This window comes from Danio rerio, chromosome 1 (genome assembly GCF_049306965.1).
Source record: "Danio rerio strain Tuebingen ecotype United States chromosome 1, GRCz12tu, whole genome shotgun sequence".
Classification (NCBI taxonomy): Eukaryota; Metazoa; Chordata; class Actinopteri; order Cypriniformes; family Danionidae; genus Danio; species Danio rerio.
The window spans coordinates 18,164,549-18,177,955 of record NC_133176.1 but is presented as its reverse complement, the minus strand read 5'-3'; the positions used below and the strand labels follow the sequence as shown (position 1 = coordinate 18,177,955).

At 36.9% G+C, this 13,407-nt stretch overlaps 1 protein-coding gene across 51 annotated transcripts in view; it reads right to left on the bottom strand.

Moving 5' to 3' along the window:
* pcm1 (pericentriolar material 1) overlaps positions 1–13,407 on the bottom strand; it is a 30,922-nt gene extending 17,515 nt beyond the window's left edge. For 19 of the 51 annotated variants that reach the window (XM_073910709.1, XM_073910806.1, XM_073911821.1 and 16 more), the window contains exons 1-16: positions 13,268–13,407; positions 10,536–10,653; positions 9,584–9,829; positions 9,030–9,329; positions 7,330–7,500; positions 6,028–6,153; positions 3,859–4,036; positions 3,632–3,762; positions 3,066–3,312; positions 2,813–2,963; positions 2,512–2,706; positions 2,214–2,377; positions 1,870–2,111; positions 1,669–1,787; positions 1,460–1,589; positions 1,186–1,350 (exon numbers count right to left, since the gene is read on the bottom strand). In XM_073910709.1, the coding sequence (XP_073766810.1) occupies positions 1,186–1,350; positions 1,460–1,589; positions 1,669–1,787; positions 1,870–2,111; positions 2,214–2,377; positions 2,512–2,706; positions 2,813–2,963; positions 3,066–3,312; positions 3,632–3,762; positions 3,859–4,036; positions 6,028–6,153; positions 7,330–7,500; positions 9,030–9,329; positions 9,584–9,829; positions 10,536–10,637 (2,667 nt within the window). In that variant the 5' untranslated portion in view covers positions 10,638–10,653; positions 13,268–13,407. 51 annotated transcript variants of the gene reach the window in all.

Sequence of the window (13,407 nt, the reverse complement as noted above, 5' to 3'; positions counted from 1 at the left end):
GGAGAAGCTCCAGATGGAAACTTTTGTTGAGTGTTTACCTTATGATTAAAGTTGTTTCACGTCCGCCAGCTCCTGCCTCTAAACGAACGACTTTTAGCTTCTTGTACATTTAGGTAGCGTTCAGAAAAATTTAAACTCTCACGAAGATACTTGACACAGAGGAAAATAAAAACCCAGTGCCAGCTAGCATTTCTGAAGTATTACTGCAGAGCAACACAAACAGCGCACAGAAGTTTAAATGCACCGCTACGCACAAAGCAAGGAAGATCACTCGACGCAAAAGGCTTTAGAGACTTTAAAGGCTGATTTATATACTTTTGCGGCCAAATCTGATCTCTGGTCAAGTAGGATGATGGACCCATTCTTGAGCCTTACTTTGGTACAGCTTACAATCATTGTCAATGTAGAGCAGAGATGCCTTGAGATTACACAAAAAAATTTATTTACATTAAAGTATTTGTTTTTAGAAGATGCAAGAAATGCACTCTCTAAAATATTATTTACAGGATATACAAAAGTTATTTTGTTCAGAAGAGAATTTTTATATGAAAAGCAATGAAAATAATTTATTTTGTTTCCAAAAGTGAAACAAATTATTTATTTTCACTTCTATTATAAGAAAAAAATGGCTGTTCATTTTAGGCAATGTGTGTTTTAATTTTAGTTGATCAACAGTAATGCTTAATAAATAATTATAGATAGTAGTGTGGGTTTCCTTAAATTATTGTTTAAAAAAAAAATCAAGTAATGCACACTTCATTCAAAAATCTCACACTTGTAATACGTCAGGATATTTACTGTACAAAAATTGTCAGTGAACTGTGAAGGCAAAAAATAAATAAAATAATCGTTCATTAATCATAATAGAGTTAAAATGTTCAATTAACTGAGATTTTGATTTTAGGCCAAATTGCCCAGCCCTAGCTCTGATAAATGTTTACATTAGCTAAAAGCTTAAATTAAACAAAGATGCAGATTATTAACACAACTTCTAATAAACCATTCAAATTTAAACATTTCACAGGATTGGTAAAAATAAATAGACTTTAATCATCAATACACCATGATGACTTGATAAGACACAAGGTAGAAGTGATTTATCACCGTTTTAATGCATACCATCACTTTACAAACTCATTTGATAAATAAACGAAAGCAACATTTTTATTTGGATTCCACACTAACCTCATTGTCAGTGACGGTGACTGGAGGAGGTTCAGTTGTGGGTTTGAGGCCACTAGTGTTGGCTTTAGCTGAGGAAGAAGATTGTAATGGAACAGGAGCAGGAGTAGAGGCTGCTGCAGGAATCTTCCTGCTCATTTGACCACTGGCACTACTGCTCACAGATGACTGAAAATACATGATAGAAAAAAAAAACAAATTAAACTTTCAGCAGATTTGAGCTGTGCGTTTATGGTAGCAACCTCCTGTAATTCAAAAGAGCACGTGTGTGAAGTACCTGAAGATCAGGGCAAGCCCACTGTATGTCCTGTATCTTCCCCTGAATCTCCAATAGTCTCTGTCTCTCTTCATGAAGCTGCTTTAGTTCATGCTGCTGCTGCTTGAGTTTCTCCTCATACAATCTCTCTCTAAAAAAACGAACATCACAAACCATTTCACAAAGGTCTTTTTACTGCAGCCTGATTACTACGAGGAACGCACACCAACCTGGCCTTATCACAGAGGGCAATGTCTCTCTGAGCTTTGGGAGCTGTTGCTCGTGTATTGTTGGGTTGTTGCTTCAAACCCTCATCCTCATTAGCTGTAGTACCATCTGTATCGTCGCTCTATAGAAACATTAACAAAACAATGTTGACACAGAAAGCTCCATTCACACTACATTTGCACAATGAATGACTAGAACATCACCTGCACCATAGCCACCAGTTCTTGAAGTTGTCTGAGTTTCTGTTTGGCTGTTTGAAGACGGTGAACTTTCTGAGCATACTCTGCATCACCGCCCAGACTGCTCCTATGACTGGATCCCGAACCATCACTGTCTCTACCTCCTCCTCCTCCTCCTCCTCTAGCTCCATCGTCATCCTCCAGCACCTCCTCATCATCCTCATCTTTAACTCCAACGTAAGGCCTGTCTCGGTTGTGCTGACATTCTGAAGTGATTACAATGCAAAAAAGAAGAAAAGTGAATATGCTAATGGTTTCAAGTCTTGTTAACACAGCATGTTTTTAAATTTCAGAGTGTGAGGCTTGACCTATGACTGAAGGGATGTTGAGACTGCGTAGGTTGGCTGCTGAGCGATTATTGATTTCACATTCTGTGTTCAGGCGGCCATCTCTATTATTGGAGGCACTACGAGTCTTTGTCAAACTGTTCATGTCCATCCAGTTACTTGGAGTCTGTGGTTGGGCTGGATTTCTACAAAACGAGTTAGTTTCTAATTAAACAGCCAGTTCACATTTTTTATACTGTACCCTGATAATTCAAAGCAAGAAACTCAACACACAAATGTTCACTTTAATACACCAATGAAAAGGATTTCATCTTTATACCTGATGTTGGTAACTGGTTCGTGGTTCTCCTGCTCTGAATCAAACATGGCCTCAAAAAGTGAACCGTCCTCAGTTTCCTCATCCTCCTCCTTCACATTCTCATTTACAGTATCCACCACCATATCTGATGTCTGTTCATAATACTGAACCAACTCTCTTAGCTCATTCAATCGCTTGTGCACCTCCTTCAGCTTCCTGCATTGAGTGACAAAGCAGTGATCAAATACACCGAGCTGCAAATTTCAGCAATATCCTTTTAAACAAACACTGATGTGATATTGAATGACATGACATTCTAAACCTGAGTTTGTCAGCAGAGTGGCTGTTATCATCAATCTGCGTGTAAGTGGATGAGCCCTGCCTCACTGGACGTGGCCCATTTCCCTCTCTACCCAAAACTGAAGGACGCTCTGACATGCCTACACGTGCACTACGCTGGCTGACACTCTGACCTAAGGAAAAACAAACACATTTACAATTCAACAATTAATCTTAAGGAAAAAGAGACAGTAATCCTTTTAGATGCATGCGCTGTGTGAGGAAGGGAGGCTTACAGGAACTGTTGTTGAGGGTCTGGTCTCTAAGTGAATGGAGTTCTTGGAGGATCTTGTCCATGGTCTGCTTTTTGTCCTGTAGCTCCTGTAGTTTAGAAAGTTTTGCGCTGGCTGAGGTTGATGCAGTAGTTAATGGGGCAGAGGAAGGTAACTGACCCCGGGAATTATGGGTAGTGCGTGAGCGGCACACCTCTCTTGAAAGAGAGAGGCATTCTGCCTGCCGTCGGTTGTCTGGAACCACCTGAGACTGAGAGAAAGACATTTAAAATGTTATTTAGTGATGCTTGAACAATTAAAAAAAACTCAAAGTAGCTTAACATTAAATTAAATACTATATAAATGTAATGCGGTTATATTACGAGTTCTATTTGTTGTACAAAGAATCAACAAGTTACAGGCGAGTCAAAAAACTGCTTTTACACATGATGGCAAAATAACAAACTGCAAAGTACATCGTAGTAGTATATTAACCAACATTTAATTTTGGAACTCTACAACTTTTATTCTTAAATTGTAGCAATCTGTCTTATATATTTGGGAACACAAATTATATTCAAAAAAATTGCCTGGTTCACTGTCTGGTATGCCTGAGAATCGTGTAGCTGGTTATGAAAGCGCTGGATAAGATCATTGAGTTCATCATTGAGCTCTGAAGTAATGCTCCTGCCAGACACACTTCCAGTAGTCTCTGTAACAACTGTAACACGTAAAACAAATGTAGAACATGTAGAATAAAAACAGAAGCAATTCTAACTTCTAGAGGCACAGATCCCATCTTAAACATCGCTCGTACCAGTGTCATCCATCACTGCTATGGCTAGTTCAGCACTTTGCTGCATGGCCAGTAGTGCAGCTTGACGGCCTTGTAGTGCTCGGAGTTGTTCCTGCTGTTCCAGCATCTTTTTTAGCAAGTCATGCTGCTTTCGCATGTTTTCTAGCTCTTCTTTCTGCTCTCTACAGACCCCATGGCCCTAAAAGAGAGGAAGATTTTAATAGGGCAAAGAGCAAGTATCAACATATGGAACCATATAGCAAGATGCTGAGATTCAAGGTTGTCAGAGACATTGCTGTCAGCTAAGGTCTAGGCTCAACAATAAGCATCACCACTGGCCAGATGCCAGAGCAAAAGACTTTCAGAACAGCTGACATAACGTGCAAAATCTTAAATTAGCTTATCTTCACAGAATCACAGATTTTATGTCTCAACAATAACCTAGGATTTATCGTATGTTTTGGGCACTCTTGGTTTGAATTCTGATCATTTCAAAATTACATTTAAGGCTAACATTTAATATGTACAGGCATTTAACACTTAAAGCAATCTAGTAATCTTGAAGCATCAGTAAATATCAATCACATATCATTTTTACACTTAGACAGTCATTTCTAGATATTACTGTAGGCTTTAATGTATTCTGTAAAAAACTAGTACATTTTATTATGGCAGATCAAACTACTGCCCTGGCCAGGTCAGCAGGGAATACCAAAATCGTTGACATCATATTACACACAAAAGAGAGAAAAAAAAGGAATCATATAAAGCAAAAGACTCAGATATTCCACAAGCACTAAACCCCAAAGCAGCTGGTCATGGATCAGTAATTAAGATATACTGTCCTATTCTAAAGCTCCTTTTTCCTTTGTGGAACTCCCTTCCGTTTTATCCTCAAATGAAATCAATAAAAAGTATAAGGGCTGCTGTTTATAATTTCAGCATTAATATCACAAGCTGACCAGGTGCTACAGTTTTGAACACATTTTTGTGGAGTCATTGCAAAAAAATGTTTAAAGTGAAATTATCATTTTTATGTGCTTTTAAGGCCTGACATTGTATTATCATTTTGCAATGCCAGATCCAGCCCTACCAAGATTTATGTTCCTGAATAACAATATTAGACTGCCCTTGCAGTCAAGTAAAACAGTAAAAACAAAAAGAAATAAAAAGTTTGTAAAGAGGCAGCATGACTCTTACAGTTCCAGGAAATCTGTCAGCATGACATTTCTTCCAGCAGCCTGCTAAATCTCACCAAAACATTAAACATCAAAATGATATACACTCAAATTAAAAGTAATTATGTTTGATATAAAAGTCAGTTAACAATTTTAACTAAATGTAATCTTAAACTTAATCATCAAAACTAAATTTTTCAAACAACTTGCCTGACATTCAGTGACAAACTAAAAACATACAAGAAAGCTCCCATTTGCAGGAGTCAAGGAGTTTTTGTAAGCCATCTTTGCTGACTAAGCATAAACTTCAGATTATCATAAATATTCTAACAGATTAAATCAGACTACTATTCCATTTCATCTAGGATTTCAGAGCAGTTTTTCAAGAGCAGTACAACTTTTACTATCTTACATGTAATTGAAGTTTTCAAGATTATGGAAAATAAATAAACTTCAATATAGTATTTCTCACTTGAACTGAATACAGTCTTCACTGCATAAATATAAAATATGTCCATGTTGCATACTTTTTGTAGCTAGATCATCAATAACAGACAGCAGCAGGTTATTAGATGGCGGTCATTTTAGGACCTGGATGGATTTTCTCTCCCAAATGTTTGCTTTTTACAAGCACCTTTGTTTAGAAAGGCTTTTTGACATGGTGTGCATTTTGACCATTAAAGTGCAGACACTGAGGCCCATGTTCTGAACCACCACACCTCAGCATGCACTCAGAACTAGTACTGGATTCAGATCTCTTTCAAAGCTGGGTTCTGAATAAATAATTTTAATTGTAAGCACTTTCTGTTCTTTAAAGTCTTGCCCATCAACATTTCAATAACTTAAAAGGTATTGAAAAAAAGATTGTGGAGACGTTCAAAATCAAGATGGTATAAAATTGTCAGATCGCTCAACCCTACTTTACATTCCACCTTGCATGCCCTGTACATTGTGATGATCAATGTTCAGTTCAGGCACCAAGATGTCAGAAAGAGCCTTTGTGAGTACTCACAGTGGCACTGGAGGTTTCAGAGCGCGGCTCCAGGTTCAGAGATGTGCTCTCGGCCACCGAGCCTGAACCTACTGCAGAATCCACCGTAGCACCTTCATCATCATCATCATCCTCATTTTCCCTCGCCTGTAGAGCGTAGGGAGGAGGGGGAGGGCTCAGAAAAAACCCAATTTAAAAACTAGCCCATACTTGCAAAAACTGCTACATTTTAGAATTTAAACGGATATAAACTGAACAGGAAAAAGGCAACAGCACAACACAAATGATCTGGTTATTAGATATTTTTCCATTCAATTTCACACTCAAAAACATTACCATGCACAGCTACTGCAAGTGAGGTCACAGTGAAGAGCAAAAGCATGCTGAGGGGAAGAAAGACGACATGTTGCCCTAGATTTGGGCTCCACATTAATCAAGCCAGCACCACCAAGAACAAAGCCTAACACTGCATATCTGTGGTATGATTCAGGTTATTAAGACTGCTGGCCAGGTTTAAGCAACCTCTGAACAGACACCAGACACATTTCAGATGAGGTGCTCTGTATTTGTTTGGCTTGGCATTTATTTCTCTCAACAATACAACATACTTTTTTTTCTCCCAAGTTATTTAAAATGACTTGTATAACTAACATTGAACTTAACATTGAATTATTGTCTTTTGTCATTTATTGTCAAGTTCCAGTCAACATCCAGTTACCTTAAATGAATACATTTAAATGAGTTTTACTTTTAGCAGATTTCAAACTGCACTAAAGTCCCCCAGCAATGTAAAAAAAATTAACTCAAAATACTCAACTCCATTCTAATATGCCATTTTTTATTGTTTTTTCCAGTGGGTTTTAAGAATGCACCAAATGAATGATATTTACATGCTTGATGAGCTTTAATTAGCTTTTTGTATTACTGTTATTATTTTACTTTTCTTTAAAACAACAAATAATTCGCCTCTGACTGTAATAGGTACAGATGTTATAAAGCCATTAAAAATAAAAACAAGCATTAACTTTCACAGCCCTATATTGGATGCTTAGGCAGTGGACAGTAGGCCTTAGAAGGTGTTGTTGTTTAGATTAGATGGAATTTTATACTTTTGTTAATATTAACAAAATTTGCATGCCTGTTTAGTATGTATTTTACATGTATCAGCCACTGAAAAAAACCTACAGTACCCGAACCTTAAATTAATATCATGCTCATACGATCAGCCTAAACAAAGTTCTATTTCCCCTACTGGCAGTAACGGTCATTAGGGTGCATATAAAAGAACAACTTTATAAAAAACAAATAAAGAAAAATACTGACCAGCATCTTTTGAAGAAAACGCAGGTAAGATTTCTCCTGCTCTTTCAAGTGAGTGATGAGGAGAGACAGACGTTCCACGTTTGCAGGCACATCGTTCTTTTCCACCAGGTCGTCTCTCATGGATGTGGCCTTGCCGATGTATTCACGAATTTGCACCAGTTTACTGACAATCTGAATGAAAAAAAAAAACAAGCTGTGTAAATAAACAGGAGCACAAGAAGGAAGAAATGCTAAAGAAATGAGCAAAAAGGTATGCAGACTGAGAAAAAGAAGGAAGTGAACAAAAAAGACAGGGAAGAGAAGAGAAAGAGACCAAGGAAGAGCTCTTACATGGACAGTGGCATATTTTTAAACTGGCCTAAATTCTGAGCGCTCACTGACACATCTGTGCTCCAGTTTTTGCTCAGCAACAACGGGGAGAATGTTCTAATGAATATAGTAGTGTACAGTCTACTTTTATTATTTGAAAAAGCAGATCATTTTAAAGGCTTTTACAACGGTCAGCTTGCTATTCTTAATAAACAGATATATCAGTTTTACAATAAAAATAAGTAGAACAGTTGATTCACATACTTCACAAACATTGTGTTCACACATCATGTGTATGCCGGGTGCAACCAACAAGTGTTGTGCAGTTTAGTTTACCTTAAGCGTGCTGAGCAATTCAGTGTTTTTAGTTAAATATCTTGTGTTAAAACGGCACATTCTCTCCAGCTCCCATTCATAAGCAGAGGGCAGGAGAGATGGCTTTACACACCAACATTCATAATCTTAGCTTTTGTATTGACATGTAATTTATTTACTTTCGATATGCTAAATTTTGTCAAACTATTTTATTTAAAAAAAAATTTAAAAAAACATATTAAAACCGCAAAACAGAATAAAATGTAGGTCTAATCAAGGAAATCAAGGATATTAATATATTTTATCAGTTAATGCATAAAATAGGCTAATCTTTTCAAAAAGTGTGTTTAATTGATCCGAAACTTAATTAGATTTTTTTTTGTAAATTATAAAAGTTGCATCATATCAATGACAACGAACCTGAATACCTGCATGAACAGGACCAAAATTAGGCTACTTTTTTTTTTACATTGGAACAATTGTATACAGTGTCTTCTGACAGCATGACTAGCAAACACATTGGAAAAAAACTGCTGAATCTCCGTGAATATTTGGTTAATTTAGAAAACAACTGTTGTGTCTTTTAGTAATGTTAGGAATGCACAGAAAAATGCAAAGCACAATTTTCCTGAGCTCATTAGCCCAATGATGACAGCCACTTTGTAGTGACTTTTAAGGTGGTTAATTAGGTTTGTTGTCTTGTCCTGGGACGTTTGGATTCAACAGAAGCAAAAACTACCTGATCAACAACACATTCCTAGAAAAATACATGATGCATGTGACGCAGTACAATCCGTAAACTTTACCCATTAAAATAATGGCTTGACTTTTATACCGTAAAATTGCAATGATTTTAATTTATTGATCGTGGGCCACAAATATTGTTATTGTGACAATAATATGAATAATTGTTCAGCCCTAAAAAAAATAAGTGTAAATATCTGATCCAGATTGTTAATGATGCATCACAATATCCTGACTAAATTAATTCTAAAAAGGAAGTAACTATAGAGCCAAAGAGAAACACAAATGCACACAACTCAAGACATTACTAAGATATTAAACATCTTAATTACCTGACTGCTGTCAATGGAAAGCTCTCCCCTCCCATCCTCCAATCCCAACCTCTGGGCACCGTCCAGACTAAAAGGTTCTTTAACTACTGCTGGAACTGGGGCAAACAGCTCTTTCCCAGGACTCTGTTTCTTGTGTTCCTTGCCCCCAGGTGTGGAAGAGGTGGACGCAGTGGGCTCTTTGCTTTTGTTAGTGTTGAGGTGAATTGGCAGAAAGTTGAAAGGTTTCTTGGCCTCAGTAGACAGCTGTCTTTGATTGTTGGCTGCAGTTACACGGCCTTGAGAATCACTGCCAATACTTCTCTGTTGGGATGAAAAGTGATATTTTGGATTACCAAATTATGTCTCTGACATTTGCATTTCCTTTTTAAAGCTGGCCTGAATTTGACGGTGATCTATTTGAGATTAAGGGCCTGCTTCTGAGAATTTGCTTCAGAACAAGTTTAATTCCATGAACTTCCTGTCTTGAAACAGTAGCAAGCTTAAAACTTCAGCCAGATCGAATGCGTAAGTGAAAGCCAGTCATAAACTTAATCCTTTTATAAAGCTCCACTCACCTCATCCAAATCAGTGAAGTTTATGACCTGCCGGAGTCTGTCAAGCTCAGCCTGGTCAGGCACAGACATCTGAGTGCTGTATTTGACATGAGGAAAAGAATGGGGTGTACGTGCTCTCCGTCGCCCTGCTCCAGGGGTAGACTCTGGAGAAATGTCATTAGTTAGCCTGCTCTCTGACATAGCAGAGAACTTCTTTCTGTTCTTCTCAGATGAGCGGTTGGCCTTCTTCTGCTGCACTCCCCAATCCTGAAAGAATGGTGAACCAACATTTATAAACCATACACAATCAGAAAGTTTTGTTGAAGTTTTATTGGTCAAGCTAAACTAAGGGTGCACAACAGCTCTCAAATATTTAATGTTACAAGAATACGTCCTCCTCAAACTGCCAAATAAGCTCGTCTTTCTATCATCACAAACTCAGTTATTTAAATGGCATTTTTGTCAAATCGAAAAATATTTTTAGGATTTATTATGACACAAAATATCAGTAATACTCCTTTTATCTTTTTAGGAATCTTGGCAAAATGTACTGCCAGCAAGTGGCTAAATCAGACTACAGAGGTTATCAGACACCATAAAGGTCATAACAAGGAACAGGAAATCAAATCTATACACTAGTTCAATTTAACAACCTTGTGTGTTTATACTCACACCACTGCAAGAGTTTTGGAAAGCTTTACAGTGAAGATACATACGGATACAGTTCATATCCAATATGGTTAGTTCATATTGTCATATATGACAATAAAAGCTTTTAAAAATCATAAACTTTGCTGGTAACTGAGCTTATTGTCTGCACTAATCCAAAAGTAAACGAAAATCTCCTGCTGGCTGTTTGCTGAGAGAACCAAGGTGATATCAACTTCCGTGTTGGCCTACAAAACATCTCATGCCAGCAGAACTCTTACTCCTCCTGTTACAAGGAAGTGCGAGATCCAGAACTGAATCCTACCATATTGTTGAGTCTATCATCCAAGCTTCCATTGGAGATGGTCCAGTTTTGCATCTCCTGCTCATCTGTGCCATCTTCAAATGGAGTGCCACCCGTTGCCATGATGAACAATCAGAATCTGTAGAAAACAACCATGTATTCTTACACAGGATTAACCAAAATAAATATATATACCTTTAATCAATCTTTTTAGTTTCATGCGGAAAAATGAAATTTGACCAGCTGCCAAGAATTATTTAAAATGCATATTTCATTCAAATTTCAAATGTCATAATTTACTCTCACTTTACTTAATCCAAACCTGTTTGACTTTCTTCTGATGAACAGAGAAAACTATTTTGAAGAAAGCTGGAAATCTTCAACCATTAATAGTTTTAATTAATAATTTTCAGCTTTTTTAAAAACAACTATTGGAACCTCTAAGTTAGGTAAAAACAAAGACTATAAAATACACAAGGCATGACACTTTTATCTTTTTGAATGGGGAAAACGTATCGGTCGATATGGCGAATAAAGCCCCACCGTCTAGTACTGGAGACAATCATCAGTCACTATATGACGAATAAAGCCCACCTTCTTGTAAAGGAGCAAATCATCATTCACTATAGACTGACAATACTTTGGTGGAGGTGAGTTCAAACCAGAGGTGAGTTTCTGCAGAATTTGAGTGATTCGAGCATTTAGAAATAATACTAACGGGACAGTTGTCATTTAATTTTATAGATAATTCCTAATATGAAATTCAATCATAAGCTTGGCAAGCAGTTTTGGAGAATTGCATTTCCCCAATCAAACAGAATGCCTGAGCATACTGCCTGAGAGGATATTCAAAGAGGGCCACCGAGTAAAAAGACTTGCCTTTAAAGGACTTTGGTCTAAAACTTGGAACCTGTAGGTTGAGTAAATTTTCATTTTTTTGGTGAACTATCCCTTTAACATGCCAAACTAGCATAACAGCATTAACCTGAAAAACTTTTAAACAACTAACAGTTATACAACACTTTAATTGAAATACAGAGAAATGTTTGTTTTGCTGCGTAATTTTACACAGTAAAGTTCAATTAGTCAAATTTTATTTAATGTTTTGCTCTGACTGCAAAAATGAGCCCATTATGTTGAGCGCAGATATGAGCTCAAAAATTTCTCTAAATTTCATTAATAAATGTGTATAGAAAGATTGCTAATACGATATATATAGCACAATCGGTTGGCAAGTATATTGCGTGGATATGTTTGTAAATCTAACTTTTGACACCAGCCACAAACCTCACCGCACGTCACTGCTTTTGATAGTATTAACTTTCTTGTAAAAATCGTGTTGCTTCATCTACCGGAGCTACAATTATTAATAGTTTTGTCTGTAAAGTATTATTATTATTATTATTACAATTATTATTATTATTATTATTATTATTATTATTATATGGCCTTTTAAAGTCTCAGTGGCCATTGACTAACATTTGTGAATCAACAAGGACAACTGATAATCTCTAACTTTACTGCAAAAATGTAGCCTACATCTTGGACATTACCAGCAAATATATCAACTATATTACCCTTTAATAATGCATTTGTGGGACATTTTTTTGTCAGTTGTGCCACAAGTCCCCATAATTAAGTTGTGACGCTGAATTATAATATCATTTAAAAGTAATGTAGTAACTTACAAATGTCCAGTAACGTTAAAGGCAATACAACGATACGTTATAATGTTTTATATAAAATGTTAGTATGATAACGTTATTGAATAAGTTAATTGTTGTTTTCGAGCTAAGATCATATATAAACGTTAGTCCTACACTGACAGCAAATATACGGTTAATGTTCAAAAATAATAAAATACATAACGTTAATGTTATTTTATTATAATTGTAACTTAACTTACTTTCGAAAGCTGAAGTCCTTGCTTTAGTCCCCTTAAGAAAATAACGGTAACGTTAACGTTAAACGGGTCTGGAAATCGGTCTCGTTTATGAGCGGCAAGTTAAGTTAGATCCGTTGAAACGGTTGACGAGGTCAACCTGATCAATTTCCCTGCTAACTGTCAACACTCGCTTCTCTCCATGCTCCCACCAGTGTAACGTAAGGAGAAAATCTGCTGAACACGTTTTCTTAATATTTCAGGACAAACCCGAATGGTTAATACCGGAGTTTGGGGTGCAACCCCCTCACAAACATAAAACAGGGATTTTATGGCGAGTAACGTTAAAGGTTTTGGGTCTGTCACTATGGTAACCTCTGGCACGAAACTACAATCCCCGCGAAAACTCCCGGCTAAAAAATGAATCCCAACCAAAAACAACAACAATTCATCTAAACGACTCAGGTCTAGTTAATATAAACAGTAAACATTAGAGTCTGAAGCTAAATGTCAAATAAGTTTGAGAGCGTAATTAAATTTTTTACCACATTTCGTGTCACTAAACTTGTCCACCTGACACAAAGGCATCTGACCGGTGCATCACTCTGAGACAACACGAGCCACTTCGGCCACCCTCAAGCATTCCAGATCCATTCGTTTCATTTTAAAATGTTGTAAATGTTAATCAAATGATAGCAAAACCTTCACAATTGAGTGAAAGTTCATTCCAGGAAACATAAGCAGAAATGTATTAAAATAACTTTCAATTTCATGTGAGGGAGCTAGCAAGCTAACAGAAGTTGAGAGAGAAACAACTGAAAGAGCAAAGCTAGCTTATTGATTTAACTTACTGAATATTTAGCGAGCTTACCTTGAACGTTGTGGCGAACTCTTACAGTGGCACAAAAATAATTCCCATATGAAGCTCTGTAAAAATCCAAGATAAAGTGTCAATGCGTAGTGTGCTTTCCACTCGAAGTGACTGCATCTCCAGTGGCAGCCATCTTTACC